General features: G+C 50.4%; 1 protein-coding gene across 11 annotated transcripts in view; it reads left to right on the top strand.

Moving 5' to 3' along the window:
• Positions 1-7: 7 nt before the first annotated feature.
• The window catches only part of ARHGAP17 (Rho GTPase activating protein 17), a 44,703-nt gene continuing 24,445 nt past the window's right edge, over positions 8-20,265 (top strand). For 7 of the 11 annotated variants that reach the window (XM_053957655.1, XM_053957647.1, XM_053957653.1 and 4 more), the window contains exons 1-2: positions 23-192; positions 19,831-19,870. In XM_053957655.1, coding sequence (XP_053813630.1) covers positions 23-192; positions 19,831-19,870 — 210 coding nt within the window. Of the gene's footprint in view, positions 193-379; positions 495-18,806; positions 18,886-19,830; positions 19,871-20,265 lie in introns of those variants that run through there. The other 4 variants (XM_053957657.1, XM_053957650.1, XM_053957658.1 and 1 more) reach the window with 4 other exon arrangements.

Here is a 20,265-nt window from a genome sequence, read left to right as displayed (position 1 = left end):
TCAGGGGTGTGCGCAGCGCCCAATGAGAGCGCGCGGGATGCGGCGCCTCGCCCCGGAAGCGGCGGCGGCGGTGGCGCAAGGCGAACCGGGAGCTGTAGTCCGGGAGCCGCTCGGCGGTAACGGCGCGGATGCCGGCTGGCGGCTGTCCCGGCACGGGCGGCCCCGCCCGGGGGCTCGGTCCGGCCGCCCCTGGTGAGGCAGCAGCACCCGGCGCCACCGAGCGAGCGGCGCAGGACGAGCCATCCGGGCTGCGGGCGGGACATCCGGGCCGGGGGCTCCGATCACGTGCGGCGCGGGTGGAGGGGCAGGGCCGGAAGCGGCGGGGGCCGGGCCAGGCCGGGCCGGGCCGGGCGGGCGGTGCTGGGGCAGCGGCGGCGGGGCCGGGCCAGGCCGGGGCAGAGCGGCGGGGCCCGGGCAGAGCCCGGGGCAGCGGCCGCCGCCATGAAGAAGCAGTTCAACCGCATGAAGCAGCTGGCCAACCAGACCGTGGGCAGGTGGGCGGCGGCGCCGGGGACGGGACCGGACGGGACCGGACGGGACGGGGCGCGGGGGCTCCGCTCCGCTGCTCGGCCCCGCGGGGCCGTTCGGGGGCGATGCCTCGGGGGCAGCGGCGGCCGCGGGCGCTCCGGGGGCGAAGGCTCGGTCCGCGCCGGACCCGGGGCTGTGCCTCGGCCGCCCGGGGGTCGCGGCCGCGCCGGGGTCCCGGGGGCTCCGGGGGCTCTCGGGGGTCCCGAGCCCCTCCCCGGGCCCCGCGGGGCCGTTTGCATGGGGCGCTGTTTGTGTGCGCTGCGGCGGCTTTCGCTTCCTTTGTGGCGGCGGTGCTGTGGAGGTCTGTGCTCCGCCGCTCGCTTTCTCTCCCGTCTGTGGAGACTTCCGAGAGCGCCTCTCCAGGGCTTCGCTTGCCTCCCCAGGACTTCATTTGAGCAAAACCCACAGCAGCCCCTAGGTACAATTGCCAGCAGTTTCCAGCTGTCGGAGCCTGGAAGGTTTTTTGACTCGGTTAGGTGGCAACAAATCCGTGCCCAGACAGGGAAGTGCCCTGCAGCAGCGGCTGTGCCCGAGCTCAGCATGCAAATGTCACCACACTGCTTCTCCAGCAGAAACCGATGCAGAAACTTCCTTCTGCTTTCAGAAAAGATTTCATTTGAAAATCAGTTCTTATGCTGAGAGTGTAAGTTGAAGGTCTGTGCTGGTGCTGACAGTGTAAAGTTGTTATCTGAGTTTGTGTCTTGGGGGCCTCCTTTCCAAGAGCTCCCTCAGCGGGGTGTTTGTTTTCCTTGGAGCCCACACAGCCCAGGGCAGGTGTGCCAGCTAACAAAGCCCAGGGAGGAGATTTTTAATAGGTTTGCCTTGCTGTTAAAGAGGGAACAACTTCCCAAGCAGCCTTGTCCTCTGGTTCCCACTTCATGGGAATCGATGGATTTTTTTTTTTGTGTGGCCGGGGGGATTATCGGCGTTCCCTGTTTGCACGTGTCGGCCCCACAGCTCCAAATCCCGAGCGGAATGTGGAGCAATCCGGGCTGTCCTGAGCAGGATAAACAGCTTGGGGTGCTCTGTGCTGCCGGGGCCAGCTCCAGAGGAATGTGGGGCCGCGCTGGGCGTGTGGCTGGGGAGGCTGGCAGGGACCTTTGGCCGGGCAGGTGAGGGCTGCGGGTGCTGGGTGTGCTGTCCGGGCAGGTTCCTGCCCCACACCTGTGCCACGGACTCTGGGGTGCCCCGGGCACGCACGGGGTGGGGGGAGGCTGGTTCCACTGAAGTGCTGACGCTGCTGTCGCTGGTTTTCATTAAAAACTCTGTAAGTGACACCCAGCCGTTTGGTTTTACACGTTTGGTATTCTTTGGTGGTGACTGTTTCATATTGCTCACCTGCTGCTCGCATTTCAGGTGCTAGTCAAGCATTCCTGTAGTCACCAGGGCCTTATTTTGTTTCCCAGAGCAAAACCCCATAGCTGGGATGGCTTTTAACAGGTTTCACTTGCAGGTGTCAGGGCTGAGGCTTTCAGAACTGGTTTGAGAAGCACTGCAGGGCTCATGGAAGGCATGACAGACCTTCAGCAGGATCTCCCAGGCAGTAGTTTATGTTCTGTCGAGTTGCATTCTGTTCTGTTGAGTTGGTGAACTCCTTTGTTAGTTTTTTGCACTGGGATGGAATGAGGAGACGAGTCCTGCATCAGGAGGACCCTGTGGTTGTGTGAATGCCTGAGGAGGTGATGATGGCTCAGTGTTCCAGGGCCCTGCACTGTGGGGAGCCCTGCAGGGAAGGAGCTGCTCCCAGGAGAAGCAGTTTTGGGAGGTGTTTGGGATCTGTCCATCCCCCTGTCCATCAGGAGCCGATCCCTGCTGGCTCCTGGTGCTGTGTTTGGAAGGGGGGTGTCTCCTCCTGCTCTGCTTTTCCCTCCCTCAGAGGTTCCTGGGCTGTGGGAGAGCAGCCACGTTCTCCTGAGGTCAGCAGGGCTGAGCGCCCTGGGGTTGTTGCCTTAATAAAGGCAAATAGTTTATCCTTAAAAAACCTTACAGAGAAAAAAAATACAGCTCCATTTTTTAGTTTATTAAAATACTATAAAACTCACGGTTTATGAAACTAAAATATAGATAAAAACTTATAAACTTCTGAATCCAAACAAAAAATACCATCTCACACATTTAATCTCAACTCTAACAAAAAAAAGGTGAAACTCCACAAGGGCTGTCTGAGTGGAGGGAGGAATGACACTGCCCTTCCTCCAGCCAGCTTCTGGGGGTCCCATCCTGGGCCTTGGACCCCAAATATCAGACCTGGCATCAGGGAAGTAACACCTTAATGTGGGAAATAAGAAAGGATGGGCAAGAGCTCCATCAAAGCTGAGGAATGGCATTTATGGGAAGCCTGTGAGTCCACAGATAGAATTACATGAGTTATGAAATACATGTAGGAAACTAATTAAAGAGGGGGTTAGCTCAGTGGAACAGGATTCCACAATAATTAATAGATGTGTTAAATATTTTTCAGCAATTACCTCATGCATGTTCTTGGCTGCCTTAAGTGTTCAATCTGCTGCTGAGGACTTTATATTTCATATATTGGACAGATTTGTTGGCAGTGCTGCTGAGGGGAGCCACACAAGCTCTGGGAAACCTAAAAAGTGAGATGTCAGAGCTTGGGCAGCGTGACTGGACACAGCCTGGCACTGGAGGTGGCATCACAAGGTGATCTCAGGGCAGGCTTAGCTGGAGGAGTGAACTGGGAGTCCTGGCGTGTGTTGGTGCTCGTGGCATCCTGCAGGCTCTCACACCCAGTCAGGATAATTCCCAAAAAGCAGGGCTGGGACCTGCAGGTGAGCAGAGGCAGGCCTTGCCAGGAAATCATCAGTTCCACGGGAGCTGAATGAATGCATTGCCATGAAGTGGCATCTTGCCCACAAGAGGCACAGGGCAGATCAGCCAGAGGAACGAGCTCAGAGCTGACTTTATCTTGGGCTGCGTCCTCAATCCAGCTGCAAACAGCTGGGAAGTTTCAGTTAGGCTGAAAAAAAATAGCTGGGGAGAGAGTGGAGAGGAAAGGAATAAATTTAATTCTGAACTTCATGCATTTCAGGTGGCCTGTGATTCCTTAGAGGCCACGTGCTGGGATTGCTTTTGGTGGGATTTCTCTCCTAATTCCTCCAAACCTTCATCTCTGTGGAAGGCCCAGGGCTTGGATCCCCTGGAGCAGCTGTGTGTGCTTGGCCTGGGCACAGAGCAGTTGTGACTGGTTTAGGATCTGCTGTCTCACAGGTTTGAGGTTGTTCCTTCCCTTGGGATGCTTCCTGAGCAGATCCTCACTCCAGCAGAGCACCTGAGTGTTAGGCTCAGAAATTTAAATGGTATTATGTGTGATGTCAGCAAAGTAATTCTTCACGTATCTACAAGGGCTTCTCTTGGTTTCCATAGCCTTTTATAAATTACAAAGGAGACAGATTTGATTAGGAGCTTGGGAATATTCTCCTTTATAGCTACAGTCATCCCTAATGAAAATAAATGTTCAGAGCTATTGTCATCAAAGCTTTGCACTGATACACTAATAAGCATTTGAACTACATAGCTGAGTAATTTCCATGAGGAATGAGCCCATGGAGAGGTCTGGATCGTGCTGTTTGCTTACAGAGCTCAGGTTGGTAATTAATGACATTTCAGGCTGTGCCAATCTCCATGAGCTGGACTTCCTGCCTCTGGGGACTGATTGCTGCTGCTGCTGCCGCCATCAGGATCTTTCTTCATCCTTTAGGTGCAATCCCTGAGTACCATTCTGATTAAAAATGATTCCAGACAACTGCTGGGGAGGTTTGAGTCTGGTGAAGTCACCCAAGATCAGACAGGTGGATTTTCTTACTGCCTTTGCTGGGAGAGATACTCGATCTGCCCTGAGGCTCTTGCAGTAATTTAAACCAGGGACAGGCAGCTCTGACTAATTAGAAATCTGGAAGAGCCCACAGAGTGCCTCAGAAGGCTCTGGTTTTATGCAAGAGCCTGACTTACTGTAGCTTCTGTGCTCATTTCCCACTGCTCAAATACAACTCCTTGTGTACAAATAGGTTTTTCCAGGCCCTGTACTCATGGCATTGCTGTGACTCACCAGGAGTTTTGGAACATGGCTTTTAATAGCTCATGTCCTGCATAAAAGTTACTGTGCTGAACTATATTTAGTGTTTCTTCAAGCCACTTGGCAATGTTCGAGTCTTGAGTTGGAACTGGAGTTGTAACATAATCATTACATTAAAGCAAATTATATTAAAATGCCTAATATTGAAATATTGTACAAGGGGGAGCTGCCTGCATTTATCTGTACATGGAAAACCTGCTGGAAAGCAATAATTTCTAGTAATACTTCATGGAAAATGTGGATGGTCCAAATTATTCCTTTTTTTTTCCTTGCTAAAGCATTATCCATTGGTTCTTGTCTTTCCCAGAAGTGCTCTGCCTGTTATTACTTAGGGCAGGTTGTTCTGCTTCTTCCTGTTGTGTTGGTAGTACTTTGAAACTCGCTTTTTCAAGTGTCCAGGGTGGTAAAGCAAAAGTGCATCCATCTCTCTCAATACTCCCATCAGTATAACATTAACCCTACAGTGCCATTTAATATCAAAGAATTTCTTCTTTAATCTTTTTCTGGTTTCATGTGGGAGGAAAAAATTGAATATGACCCCAGTACATGAAAATTTCTGGCTCACCCAAACATCCTTTAATAGAAGTTAAATCTGCTGAGTGTTATTTACTTGCACTGCTTGTTGTGTTTGGCAGAGATATTTGAAGAAGTGGTAAACAGGGTTGAAATATTTCATATTTACAGGGAGCTTGCAGGTTGGCATTTGTCTCCATCGGAGTGCTCATGAAAAGAAAAATCTCATTTCAGTGTTTATAGTCGTTATCTTAAGCATTTCCTGTTTATCTCCAAATGAAGTTCCAGGTCTCTAATTAGGAAATTGAATTAGATCTTTCTGGATGGCAGCTGAAGCCAATGATGGGTTTAAAGAAGTCTGAGTGGATTTAATTAGGGGGATGCTGTTCCTGAGCAGGGACAGGGTTTGGGGCTGCAGGTCAGGCACTGGTGGGAGCAGAGAGTGAGGAATGACAGCCCAGGGATCACTGCTGGAATAAACATCTGGGGACGGGGCTGTGGGGCAGGGAGCACGGCAGGAGCTGCTCTGGGGGCTCTGCACAGGCACAAAACTCTGCCAAGTGGAGTTTCCATGCAGGGTGGGAGCAGGGAAAGAGCTCAGTTACCCCAGCAGCACTGCCCAGCCCAGCAGGCTCAGCACAGTCTCGGTATCGGTGCATTTATCTGTTTCCTGCACCCTTTGGGGACCTGGGACACAATGGAATGGCTTGTGCAGCTTGGGAGTTGGATTTTTCTACCAGGACAAACTTCCAATTATAGAAAAACAGCTATTCTGTGTTCAGTTTGGGGCTGTGCTTGTGGCCAGACTTGGCACTGGTGGGGGGTTTGGGACTCTATCATCACTGTCATAAACCACAGACGATAGAAATCATTCCAGAAATGGATGCTAGAAGTTGGATCCAAGCTGTGGTCTAGATTGAATTTTGTGAGCATGTCTGTTAATCCCATTGCTTAATGTCCCCTTCGAAGCAGATTGCTGAAGCCAAAGGAAGAATCACCTGAATGTACTGAAGGTGAGGACTTTGTAGTGAGTTTATCCCAGTGTTCTGTCCCAAAACTTGGCAGCTGGGGAGACCCGTGAGGCTGAGCTGCTGCTCTGGTGGGCTGCTGGATTGCTGTGCTGGAACCCCTGGTAGGACCAGAGGTTCTGGCTGTGAACGGGGAAAAAAACATATTCTGGCCTAGTTCTGGTGTTTCCTTTAGGTTTTGTGAAGGCAGTGAGTTTATCAGGATCTTGTAATTCCTCGTGGGCCAAGATGATCTCATGTTTCAAGTCCAGGTCATGAAGAATCCTGAAGATTAGACACTTCAGAAATTACGTTGTGTTTTTAAGAAACTTCTCTCTCATACCCTTACAAGGGCAGCACCAGGTTTTACAGCAATGAGTAAGTAGTTGCTCAGCCCTCAGCCTCATTGCTTGTGATCTGCTTCCAGACCACATGAAACCTGGGAATGCCTTGCCCGGGCTGCCTGTGCCTTGCCCACGTCCAGAAGCGGTGACGTGGGCAGGGTGTGATGCCCAGGGATCCCATGGGTGGCATTTCCCAGCTCTGAGCCAGGGGTGGTATCTGACAGCACCAGGTCTTCCCAGTGTCCCAGCTAGCCTGGGGATGCCATTCCTCCTTGGCCTGTCACTCCAGGCTCTTGTGAGCAGTCTCTCCCCATCCTTCTTAGAGCTCTTTCAGGTGCTGGAAGGCCACCCCAAAGCTTGTCTTTCCCAGAGAGAACTAAACAACAAACTAAATTTTGTTTACTTGAATAATAAATTGTTGTGAATTCCAGTAGGAACCAGCTAAAGCTGTTGGTGAAAAGAAAGAAGTAACTATATAACTTTGTGTTTGATTTGTGTGTCAGGTGCTGAGTGGGCAGTGGGTAAAATACTTGAGATTTTTGTTGCAGAAAAAGACAGTAAAAGATTCCAAGCTGGGGGATTGGGGTAGTATTAATTGCCTTCTTGCACGCGTGTCCTCTTCTCCTTTGGCCGTGTTCGAGCTGCTGCCTGATGAAACAGATGAGAGGGCTGATAAAATATTCACAATCCAGACAGACGCCGTGGGATCTGCTCTGCTGGATCAGCTTGGGCTCCCTGTTCTGCCAGGCTCAGGATGGTGTGAGGATAAAGGGAGCCTCTGTCTCGAGAAAGCCTGGTCTTGCAGAGCCTTGAAGTGGAGAATAGAGGGTCCTCTTTCAGTGCAGGTGACTGCCAGGTGGTTCCAGGAGGGTTTGAGGTGCAGGCCAGCGGGAAGGGCAGTGCCAAAGCTGGCACGCTGTGCCCGTGTCACAGCACATAACCAGAGCCTGAGTCACCACTCCTGGCTGGAGCTGCCCAGGGAGCTGGGGGGGTGCGAAGGGCTATTGTCCAGGGGGGTTAGGTGCATCCAGGGTGGAGGTTTTGGTGCCTGACATAACAGCAGGACACGGAGGGAAGAGTACACCTGGATCTGCTTTAGTGGCAGTGGCTCAGCTGAAGGCACAGGAGGTGCCTCTTTTCCTCCTGATATTTATTCATTTAAACAAAGTCATCCCCATCACGGATAATTCCTTGATTCTGACTTGATCTGGTGGGGGTTCTTCAGAGTGAGTAATTTTAGTATCAGGTTATGCCCAGAGTCAAAATCTTGAAATAGTCAGGATTTGATCTGCTGAAATAGCCAGAAGTGATGTAAGAGTCTGTTTCAGCCTGATGCTGTAATGGGATACACTTGGAATTGATGAAGGCAAATGTATTTCTTAGACACTTGCATGTTATTTTAAGGTTATGATAATGGATCTGTGGCCAGAGCTGCTTTTTAGAGGTCATTGTATTAACAATAATGAAATGCCAAATAACAGGATCTTTCTAGGAAGGGGTTAAATGAAAAGTGTCTTTGTGTGTTAGAAATGCTTTCTAATACTCTGCAGAGTTTCTGGGAAGAAAGGAATTGTAACTTAAATGCAGTAGCTCCAATTTTTGGCGTTTAGGAGAACCTGCAGCCCACGGTATTGGACCTTGCCTAAGGCAGCAGTTGGCCGTGGCACAGCTCTGACCTGAAACCATGGAAGTTTGGTTAAACACCACTTAAACTGGCTAAGGAAGTCTGATGTCAGGAATTCAGAACCAAGTGCCTTCACAGCAGCTGGTGGTGACATACCAAGTGATTTGGATGGATTACTGTACTGGGTTCCTCACTTTTCAGGCTGTTTGACTGTTGTAGGTACCTGTCTTGAAGGCTAAACTCCATCCTTGGTCTCTTCCAACCCAAACCCTTCCAGGATTCTGTGGTTTTGATTAAGATTTATTCCTTAGGAACCAAATAGCCTTAGAACCTCGGAGCTGGAAGTTGCTATTCCATGGCTGATCCACAGGACAGTCGGGATACTTGTGCAACTTCTCCTTCTCACCAGGAAACAGCTCCTCAAACCCGGGCCAGCTGGGTGAGGTCACAAGTGCTCCTCTCCTGAGGTGGAGCCTCTTTTCCTGGACAGGGATTGTTGTCTGCTGGAGTTAATTGCTCTGCAGCGTGCCAGGGACATCCTGGAGTGACTGCAGGACAGTGAATCAAAGGGCCAGCGGGGTGCAGGATGGCCAAATGGCCTTTGGGGCAGAAGGATCAACAGAGGAGGAGTTTTTCCTTCTGTCTTGCAAATTGTCCTGTGCTCCACAATGCTGCAGTGAACTTTTTGTATACATAACCTCACTGGTTTCTCAGGATCCCAGTGATGCTTCCAGAGTGAAATTTAAAATGAATTAAAGGATAAGTGGTAGCTTGTACAGCTGAATATTGCACAGAGAAGGTAGGTCATGGTGAGAGCTGAGAATGCTGTTGTACACGCAGGTAACACATGCTCCATGTTTAAAACTAAGAAAGCTACTTTAGCCAGTGACAGAAAAATGAATTTCAAAGGTGGGCTGGTTTTTAGAAGATAAATTGTCATGCAGGCAGTTAGAAAATCTTCAGGCTGTGGGAAATACAGCAGTTACTCAAATGCAGTCTCTTCACATATAAATATCAAGCAGTTGTTAGGAAACATCAATCCCCAGATTAAAAATCCTATTTTCTGTAGGAAATGAAGCTGATAAAAAACCTGATATTCTCACGCAGAGAAATCAGTGTGTGAGCTGAGCTTGCAGCTTCTCTTTGGGTTGAGCATTGGGCTGCTCTGCCCTGCTGCAGAGTGATTTCACACGCAGATTAAGTGTTCTGAGCTGCTGGGCTTTGCAGAGAAGAACAGCGAGCTGAAGTAATCCTGCTTTTGTAACAGCAGGTCCAGGCGTGTGTGAAGTGCAGGGTCATAAACCTCGGTGAGTGCAAGGCTCCCGATTTCCTCAGAAACACAGAGGCTGAGCTGACTTCCAGTGTGGAGCCTGGTGGCAGTGGCCTGTGGCAGGCACATTCTTCTCTCTCTCAGGATTTTTCATAGAGGAGCACAGAGAGAAGAAAGAGAAAACAATTTCTATTTCTGCTCCTTGTTTTCCCCATGTGGAATGTGTTTGGAGAATTGTTTACCTGGGGTGATGGCTTGGTTGGATTCTGGTGAGGATTGGTTGAGCCTGGTGGCCAATCCAATCCAATCCAACCCAGTCCAATCCAATCCAATCCAACCCAATCCAACCCAACCCAACCCAACCCAATCCAACTCAACCCAATCCAACCCAATCCAACCCAATCCAACTCAACCCAATCCAACCCAACCCAACCCAATCCAACCCACCTGTGGCTGTACTCTCAGAGAGGGTCACAAGTTGTGAGTTAGAGATGGGAGTTAGAAAAGCAGGTTTGTAGTTTTAGTATCTCCTTTAAACAGTATATTAATGTCTTCTAGCATAGTTCTAATAAAGAAATCATTCAGCCTCTGAGCTGGAGTCACACATCACGTTCCTGCCCCCGGGTTCACCTGCAGTTACAGCAGTGGCCCAGCACTGGATGCTCTCGGCTCTGGGTGTGCTGTGTCCAGGCAACAGGAAACAGGAGCCGTGTCCAGCCGGGATCCCCAGCCCTGCCCCGGCCTCGCCTCCTCCTGCAGAAACACAATCAAGGGCTCAGCCATTAATTGTTAATCACGGCCGCACTCAGGAAATCAGCGCAAAGGCTCCGTTGTGAAATCGTGGTCACAGGGAATAATGCCTGGTTTGTCCCCAGCTGACTTTATGTAACTTCAGATCCCCGAATTCCCTTGCAGCTTTTTTTACTGTCATTTCAATGCTTCCAGCTCCTCTTTGCAGCCTGACTTTCTATTCCTGCTTCATTGTTCTGCCTTTTCTGCATTTCCTTGTTTTGCTTCTGGTGTTGATTCAGTTTGGTTCCTTCTCCAAGGCTTTCTCTTGCCAGTTTTGTGAGTCCCCAAACTTAAAATAGATCAGGCTGGGCAATACATTAAAAAAGAGCAGCGTTACCTTTGGTGAAATAATAATTTCTGGACTGGAGTTTTTTGACACTTAAGAAAGACTGAAGCCATTGAATCCCTGGGTGCCCTGTGCCAGGGCCTCACCCCCTTCCCAGGGAAGAACTTATTTTTTAATATCTAATCTAAACCTATTTGCTGTCAGTGTGAAGCCATTCCCCTTTGTCTTGTCAAAGTTTAAAAAAAAGGAACCAAATATGCAAAACACGCCCAGGGTTTTTTCAGCAGTTCAGTGAATTTTGTTCATTCCTGTAGTGCATATTTTTCCTATTCAGACATGTCTGTCCTGTAAAAAGCTTGTCTGTGGAAAAGGCAGTGCTGCTTCTTGGAGTCCTTTCCAGCAACTGACAATGCAACACTTCTGGGAAAAGGAATCATGAAGCTTAACAATGTCTGAGTGGGTGCTAATCCACCTGTCTCATGGCTGGAGCAGGAATCAGGATCTGTTTGGAAGTTCAGGAGATGCTGGAGGGTGTTTTGGTAGTTTTTTTTAAATTCCCTTTTCACATGTGGAGGAGTTCTCATGCCAGCAGGTGGCTTGGCAAGGGGACTGCAATCCTTGGCTGTGCCAGCTGCCAAAGGCACCTGTGGGAATCCCTGAGCCCTCCTGTTATCCCGAGCCCTTGGCTCTGCTCGGACGTGCAGCTGCATTGGTGCCCGGAGTCCTGCATTGGTGCCCGGAGTCCTGCATTGGTGCCCGGAGTCCTGCATTGGTGCCCGGAGTTCTGCACCAGTGCCCAGAGTCCTGCATCAGTGCCCGGAGTTCTGCATCAGTGCCCGGAGTCCTGCATCAGTGCCCGGAGTCCTGCATCAGTGCCCTGCATCAGTGCCCGGAGTCCTGCATCAGTGCCCGGAGTCCTGCACCGGTGCCCGGAGTCCTGCATCAGTGCCCGGAGTCCTGCACCGGTGCCCGGAGTCCTGCATCAGTGCCCGGAGTCCTGCATCAGTGCCCTGCATCAGTGCCCGGAGTCCTGCATCAGTGCCCGGAGTCCTGCATCAGTGCCCGGAGTTCTGCATCAGTGCCCAGGGCTTGCATCAGTGCCCGGAGTCCTGCATCAGTGCCCAGAGTCCTGCATCAGTGCCCAGAGCTCTGCCAGCCTGATTCCCAGCTGCCCTGCCCTTTGTTCCCAGTCCTCTGAGCTCGCAGCCCTGGCCTCTGAGTGGAAAATGCCTTTTCTCCCAGCCAGGCGTGTCCCTGGAGCTGCTGACAGTGGGGTGCTGCTGCTGGGCCAGGGAGAGGAGCAGGAGGACGCAGCCACTTGTGTCAGCAGCTCTGCCAGCTGATGTCGCCTCCTGGGAATGAAACGTGGGCCCCAGGGTGCAGTTCCATTATCAGTTTAGGCTGATCTGAAGTGGCTGCTGTTGCTGAAAGGGACAGATTTCCCTGTCCCTGTCCAGCCCGTACCGGTGCTGCTTCCCCAGCCCATGCACTGGCCAAGGAGAGGGCAACTGGGAACCAGTTTGTTGTCCTGGATGTGATGGCAGCCTGAGCTGCTGCTGGTGCAGGGAGGGCTGTAAGGACCTACAGCTGACTTTTGGGAAGGGGAGTGCTTCAGGCAGGGCCCTGGAAGGACAGAGGTTGTGGGGAATTGAGTGAGGGCAGTCCAGCGCTTGCTCCGTGCCCTGGGTTTGCCATGGGGTGAGTGGAGCTGGCACACACCTGGAGGGCCCAGGTGAGCAGCCCTGGCCAGCTGCTGGCCCCGAGGTGCTGCAGGATTGTTTCTTGCTCCTGGTGCCCAGGTTAAATTTCACCTGGAGCTGCTGCTGTGGCCCAAAGCACAGGAATCTCTGTTCTGGCAGCACCTAGTGTTTTGTTGGCACGCAGGGGTTGTAAAATTGCACCTGCCATTCAGGAATAACAATCCAGGAATTCCTTTGGTTGCTTTCTGCTGGACTGTGTCTTACAGCAAAGCTGTACCCAGCTAATTTTACAGAAATGATTCTGCATAAGTAAGAGGTTGTTGCTTGCTACACAGAGACCTTGTGTGAGAATAAACTTTTAAATGTAAATAAATACCTGGCAGTTAAATATTAAAAGCAGTTTCCAAGACATGGTGTGGAGTGTGTTTGTGTACCTTTTTTTAAACTAAATTATGTTAATAAACTGACATGTTTGGAAAGTTCAAGTTCTCTAGTAAAGCATAGCATAAGAAATGTAGATTGTAGTACTTAAGGAGGAAAAAGCAAAGCATAGGAAATGCATTGTCATTTGATAAGCTACACCAGAAACTGTAAAAAGTTTGTCTCAGATTCTTTGGGGTTTTTTGGTCACTAATTTATGACAGCTTGTCATAGGACTTTTTTCTTTGGGGAGCACAAATGAGACCACTGCTGGATTGTAGCAGTTAGAATGTTAATCCCCTGCAGCAGCACTTCGCCTTTCCTTCAGAAGCTATTAATAGTTTCACCAATCAAAGGCACTTTTTAGAAGAAGTCACATTGTTATTTGCCTGACAGAGGTTTGAGGTTTTTCAAAGTCAAAAAGAATATGGGGGAGAGCTTTAATAGCTGTGACATTGTCCCAGCTATGAAATAGGAGGAAAGCAGTCAGTATTTGGTTTGCTGGGATAGCAGGTGATTGGAAGCACTGAAATGTAAATTTTTATTTGTACCCAGAAGTTTACAAGCTGTTGGACTCATCAGGCTGCTCATTGAAACATCGCTTCCTTCCCTCAAACAAAACTGCTGTAAATGGGCTTCTACTTTTAGACCACAATTGTAGTTTTGCCTGTAGAAAGTTCAGTTTAAGCTCATCTCAGACTTGCAGTGCTGTGGCTCAAAGTGATCTACCCAGCTGTGCTAGAGTGAAGCCCACAGTGCATTGTTGAACTGCCGTGTATTTGGTGGAGCTCTCAAGGTGTGACATTAAAACCACCCAGCGTGTGCTTTGCAAGGAGGAGCCGTGCAGGGCCTTGCTGCAGCGCCTGTCCCTCCGAGAGTGGCCTGAAAATAGGATTTGGCTTGAGCTGTGCTGGTTCTCCAGGGCTGCATTTACTGCCTGGCTCCGGAGCCCAGCCTCGGATCCATCTCACCGGGGCAGGAATTTCAGTCCCCTCCTGTGCAGAGCCTGTCCTGGGTGTCCCTGCCCTGCACAGGAGCTCTCTGCTCTCCTTCCAGGATGATGCTCTCCCTGCAGCCTGCTCTGCCTCTCTGGAGCAGGCAGCTCCCACTCCAGGGCTCAGGTGCAAGGGATCAAAGCTGAGCTTGCAGAGTGAGTGACCAGGCACAGTTTGATGGGGGAACCCAGTAGAGATCATAAAGAAGGGAGGCAAAGCAGCAGAAATCTTTCTTTATCCACTCCCTGAGGCCTGAGCTGTACCTGTGCAGCTCTGAGGTGTTTGGATCACTGAAATGTCTGGGAGGTGATGCACCATTTTTAAAGCACTTCTAAAGGACTGGGAGCACAGGAGTTGCAGCTGGTGGGTGAGCTCCAGAACAGCAGCCTTTGGTGGGATTTCTGCAGCACTGAAACATCTGTGGTCACCAGATTTACAATTAAATCGATTTTAATACCTGTACTGAAACTTACATTTGGGTGAAAAATGAGAATAGGAGGCAAACCAAAAGTCACGCTGATGGCTGGTTGTAGTGTTCCCTAAATACTAATACTGAAAGTGAATGGTGGCTAGGACCTGACAGTGTTCTCTGGGTTAGTTTTGAACATTTGAAACCCGCTTCAGAATGTTGATGTTTACCTTGGGTCATGCTGGTTTCCATTCAAAAATTAGCCTAAGGTCAAACGGGCAGGAGTGACTTGGTGGTCCTGAAACACCTTGGAGTTGTATTTTCTGTGGAGTTTGTCTTGGTGAGTGTTAGAAAAGCAAACCTTTTTGAAGGGAATTTGTCATCTAATTCTGGATTCCTTGTTTTGGAGCAGAGCTGCTGATTCTTTCATTTTTCCTGGCAGCAAGTGCTGCCTATTGTATGTGGAAAGCAGGCAGGATGTGCTGCCAGCCTGCCAAGGTGCTCGGTGTTACCTCACCAGCAGGCCGAGCTGGTTACTCCTGGTAACAAACACAGCCTTTGTTTGAGGAAAAAACCACCCAGCAGGGAAGGCTGGCTTTAATTCCGTCTCCAGTTTGGGGTGGATGTCTCCTTGCTTCCACTGAAACCTCTCCAGGGTTGTGGACGTGTCCCTGCCCTCCCTTGGCATCACCTCTGCCAGGGCCCCCGCCCAGCTGCTGGCTGAGTCAGGGGTTGGTTTCCACGGTGACATTTCCACTGAGTCACTTGTTCTGCTGGCAATGGCCAGGTTTTTATGGCTCATGTGTCAGGTTTGCTCTCCTTCCTTCCTGGTCAGCCTTTCAGGAGGGTGGATTTCAGAGAATCTTGGAATGGTTTGGGGTGGAAGGGACTTCAAAGCCCACCCAGTGCCACCCCTGCCATGGCAGGGACACCTTCCACTGTGCCAGGCTGCTCCAAGCCCTGTCCAGCCTGGCCTGGGACATTTCCAGGGATCCAGGGGCAGCCCAGCTGCTCTGGGCACCTGTGCCAGGGCCTGCCCACCCTCCCAGGGATGAATTCCTTCCTGTATCCCATCCGTCCCTGCCCTCTGACAGAGGGAAGCCATTCCCCCAGGCCCCTGTAAAAAGTCTCTTGCAGTGGTTCTGTAGCTTTGGCCTGCCTTGGAGATCAGCCCTGCCTCAGCAGTGATGGGCAGGACCAGGGGGCTCTCAGATACCCTTTAGATGGAGCATTATGCATGGAAATGTAAATTCTTTCCTGATGGAAGATAAACACTTTTGTCTCAGGAATTCCCATCTGCTCTTTCCAGATGTACAGAGAAGACTTCTGGCCTGGAAGTGTGAAGGAGCTGCAAAATGACCAAGTGAGGGGATCAGTTTTTAACCTGTGGGGTGGGAGCTGTTCCACCCACCCTGCCTGGGCCAGGCTTTGAGCTGCAGCAGAGCCCAGTGGCTTGGCTGAGCTTCAGGCTAGGTCAGAACAAAGGGAAAAAGTAAAGGGAATTAAAATGAATTATACCATAAAGCACTCTGACAGGAGTTCAATTAGGGGCACGTGGAATGCATTTTTAAAATATCACAGCAAGCCAAAGTATTCTGATTAACATGTCTAGAATAAAAAAATACAGTGTTTCCCTGTAAAACCAATTGCACTTCTGCTTGGAGTGAATTAAGGCCATGCCACCTGCAAGTAGGAAATGGCACCAGCATTTCTGTTCCATATCCTGTTTCATGCTAAGTACTGTCTTTAGTGTCTTGGAAAGAAAATTTGCCTGAAGAACAAAGAGTTTTGTTAAAAATGAGAGTTTCTCAGTGTCCTGGGATGACGGGGGGCAAGGCTGGCTGTGCTCAGGGTTTGGGTGAGCCTGGCAGCTGAGCTGTGCTCGGAGCCTGCCCTTTGCTGCCTGTCCCAGCCTGGAGCTGTGGCAGGGAGGCTGTGTGTCCAGAGGGTGAGCTGGGGGGCTGCCTTGGCTGGGGGGCAGCTGCTTCTGTCAAATGATTGAATCCCTGCAGGAGAGGGGCAGTGCAGACAGGAGCAGCAGCACAGGGAGCTCTGCGCAGCGGGCAGGACGTGGTGCTAACTCTGGGAAAGTCCTCATTTCAGAGAGCTCAGCCCTTTTATCCCCTTTTGTCATTAAGAGGATTATTATAGCCATAACAAATGGCTGTTCCGTTGTGTTTTTTACAATCAGCCTTTCAAAAGGCGCTGCTGGCTTGAGACCTCAGTTCCAGTTGATTCATGTCAAGGTTCTTGTGGTGTAGCAGAGAAGCTTCAGCTCTCAGAAACTCCTTTCCCAGGGGAGCAGCTCCATCCTGCTGCATGGAGCCCTGCCAGGCTGGCAGATATTCTGGATTTGGGCAGCTGGAGCCCCGGTGCTGTTGCTGTAGCTGGGGTGCCAGCCCTGCATGCCCAGTCCAACATTCCTGGGGTGCTGCCCGTGCCCTGCTCCGTGCCACCTGCCAGCCCCACCTCTGGGACTGCCACCTCTGTCAGCAGAGGTGGGGATCCCCATTTCCCTGGGGATCCTGTCCCCCCAAGGCACAGGGACAGCTCCTGCAGGACCATCCCATGGTGGGGGCCTGGAGGGGCTGGGCAGGGCTAATTACCCATTAGTGATGGCTTGGAGGGACCTTTGCAGCCCAGGTTTAACTGTCTGGACCTCACTTTGCAGCCCAGGTTTAACTGTCTGGACCTCACTTTGCAGCCCAGGTTTAACTGTCTGGACCTGCTTTGCAGCCCAGGTTTAACTGCTTGGACCTCACTTTGCAGCCCAGGTTTAACTGTCTGGACCTCACTTTGCAGCCCAGGTTTAACTGTCTGGACCTGCTTTGCAGCCCAGGTTTAACTGTCTGGACCTCACTTTGCAGCCCAGGTTTAACTGTCTGGACCTGCTTTGCAGCCCAGGTTTAACTGTCTGGACCTCACTTTGCAGCCCAGGTTTAACTGCTTGGACCTCACTTTGCAGCCCAGGTTTAACTGTCTGGACCTCACTTTGCAGCCCAGGTTTAACTGCTTGGACCTCACTTTGCAGCCCAGGTTTAACTGTCTGGACCTCACTTTGCAGCCCAGGTTTAACTGCTTGGACTGAGTGGAATTCAGCTCTGGGGATGCAAACAGCCCTGGCTGCTGCAGCCTGGCCTCCAGAGGCTCAGCCTGGCCTGGGCTGGGCTCAGGGTGTCCCGTGGGGAAGGAAGCTCCAGTGCAGGCTCTCCAGGCTGGTGGCCAGTGACCAGCACTGCTGGGCTTGGGGAAGCCCTTGGGAACACTCTGCAGCTCAGGCTTCCATTTCTTGATTCCAGAAGGATTTCTTCACTGCTTCAATTAGATGAGATGCAAATAAGTCCTAAGAAGGGCTGAGGACAGAAGTTTAGCAGTGAAAAAGAAAATGTGTTCTTTTTTAGAAGTTTGCTGCTTCCCTGATGAGCTGGCAGAAGGAATTAGCATCCCTCGAAGCTGCAGTTGGATGGAAACTTCAAACTGGTCATACCTGTAATTCCAGGGGAGACAGAGGTTAATTCCAAGGGAGACAGAGGTTAATTCCAAGGGAGACAGAGGTTAATTCCAAGGAGACAGAGGTTAATTCCGAAAGAGCCAGGTCCCTTTGATGGTTTGCTGCTTTCCCCTGTGCAGAGAGGAGATGGGCTGTGCTGCTATCACAGGGTTGTGTTTTCTCTTTCATGGTTGTGATCACTGAAAAACAACATTATTTAGTGGCTCTTTCTTGGCTTCCTTATTAAAGGTGGAATGTGGGCCTGCAGGAAGGGTGAGGTCTTCCCTGCTGCACTTCCGACCCTGACATCATCACCAGGGGCTGTTGTGCCTCTGCCTGGCCTGGCCACGCTGCTGCTGCCACCCAGGGCTGGGCAGAGCATCCCACAGGGAGGAGCTCTGCCTTGTCCCACTGGGGCTCCAGCTCCTGCAGAAACCAGTGCAGCTTGAGAAAAACGAGTGCAGTTATTTTGCACTTTGCAGAATGATCCATAGTTTGTGGGTGGCCACACTTAAACTGGGAGCAAAGTTCTGCTAGCACAGAGCTGAGCCATCGTTCACTCCAATGGATAGAGTATCCTAGGAGGAAGGGAAGGAGAGATCAAACTTTGTATTACTCTGAAGTTGTATGGAAGCTCTGTTCTAATGTTTGAGGGGGTTTGAATTAAAGTTGTGGTTACAGCAGAGTGGGTTATGCAGGGATAAAAAATATATATATAAATAATAAGTATAAATAATTGCTCTCTAACAGGATGTAATTTCCGTCAGATGAAATATTTCTGTTTGGGTGGGAGAAAAGTTTATCAGTCTTGTCTGTGTTTTCCTCAACAAATAAATATTCCAGTGCTGTCAGAGTGTTTCAGCTGCTTTTGCCTGCGTCTGGCTGAGGTTTTGAGCTTTCACTTTATTCTGGCATTTAATTATTAAACACCTTATGGTTCACAACTAGTTGAAGCAGATAGCGTGCTGTAAAATTGAAGTCACATAAATGCTATAAAAACACCAAGCCAAACCTGAAGGAATGTTGTCCTTGGAGGCTTTTGGCACGTTCAGCTGCTGGGGCCTGATCAGGAGCACGAGCTTGCCGTGCATGCCCCGCTTTGCAGTGGCTTATTTGACAGATTGCAGGAGCTGATAAAGCCTGGAGCAGCTGAGGGACTCTGGCAGCAGCAGGGGAAACTCTCAGAACAGGAAGAGAGTGTCCTGGAGTCCCTCCAAGTGCTCCGTGGTGTGGATGTGTAGTAACGGTGAGCAGCAGAGAGGGAGAGATCAGGGTGAACTGAATTTATCTTTATTTTATAGGCCTGGCAAAGGGAGACTCAATCACTGTTAGAGCCAAAGAGCCGACAACAAACAAACCTGTGTCAACATGAACCAATTGCAAGTTTGTGTAAACTGGGCTGCCAAAAGGCGTGGAGGTGTGTGAGGGGAGACAGGAGGGTGTCTGCAGCCTTTGGCTGGAAGGGTGTGGGAGCCATCAGGGGTTTTCTGTGGAAGGCAGACTTTCCTGGGAATACCATGAACTCCTGCTGAGCTTGTCAAGTACCAAACCCCCTGGTTTAGTGTTAGGAGTTCAGCAGCATGAGGTGATGGGAGGTTTCTGGTGAAGGCTGTGTGTGTGTCGCTGTTGGACACGAAATGAGTACACAGAAGCTTGGTAAGCTCAAAGGAGGAAAAGAGAGAGTTTTATTGGAACATCTGGTATTTATAGAATTCTAAAGGTGACCGTGGATTGGAGGATGGAATTACCACCTCTCCAACCACACTGGTCAAACCAACAGTCTATCAATTCTCTCTTCTTACAAAGAAGAATGCAAAACAATCATTATTTACATGAACAGTGCGTGAGGACTCTAGTAGAAATATGTAAACAGATCAGAAGGTTAAAGAAGTTTTGTGAGAACTTTAAAACTTTTAAAAGAACTATAAAAGAAAACTTAACACTTTTAAAAATGAGGGCAACGTGTGTGTGTGGAGGGCTAAGGGAAGCTTCAGGCTGCCAAGGGACAAAGCTCTGCAGTGCTCCAGTACAGAGAGGGGATGGTGGCTGCCCTGCTCTTCTCGTGGGTTTAAATTCCTTTACACTCAGGTGCACTGGTTCTGTTTGCTTCGGGTTACTCCACGTGCAGCTGGAAACACAGTTTGGAGCTTGCTGCAATGGATTTGTGCTGCAGGCTGGGCATTCCAGGGATGTCAGGGCTTCCCAAACTCCCTGTGACACGGTGAACATGGTGCTCTTTGCAGCAGTGGCACTCATGGGGTCCTGACTTGGAACTGAGCAGCTTTTGTTGGAATTGTTGAGGCAGTCTGTGACCCTGAACGTGCCAACTGTCTGACAGTGGTCTTTTTTCCTCCTCCCTTAGGGCTGAGAGAACAGAGGTACTCAGTGAAGACCTGTTGCAGGTATTGTATCATGCTTCCTATGTATTTCTTTCAATGCTGTGATGTGTGAGCCTTCTGAGGTTTGTGGAGTACCTAACGTGGGGAGAAATACTGCACGTGTCAGGGATGGAACCCTGGATGTCTTTGACTTTTCAGCACCTGAAAAACGGGTACATTTTGAGTAGAAAAACTCAGTTACTTCAATTTCTGACTCCAATCACATGGCTTGGGAGAGTGGAGGAGGAACCATTGCTGCTTTTAATGAGGTGAACAGGCCTGCTAAGCCCAGGAGCCATGGGTGCTGGTGACGTGCCAGTCTGTCTGGGGAGGATGAAGAAACCCTGGCTGGGCACAGCTGCTTTCTGTCCTCACTGCTTTCACCTGAACAGATCAACTGGGCAGAGTCTTGTGCTCTC

This window comes from Vidua chalybeata, chromosome 16, assembly GCF_026979565.1.
Source record: "Vidua chalybeata isolate OUT-0048 chromosome 16, bVidCha1 merged haplotype, whole genome shotgun sequence".
Classification (NCBI taxonomy): Eukaryota; Metazoa; Chordata; class Aves; order Passeriformes; family Viduidae; genus Vidua; species Vidua chalybeata.
The sequence above is the reverse complement of the archived record's forward strand: the minus strand, read 5'-3'. Positions and strand labels throughout refer to the sequence as shown.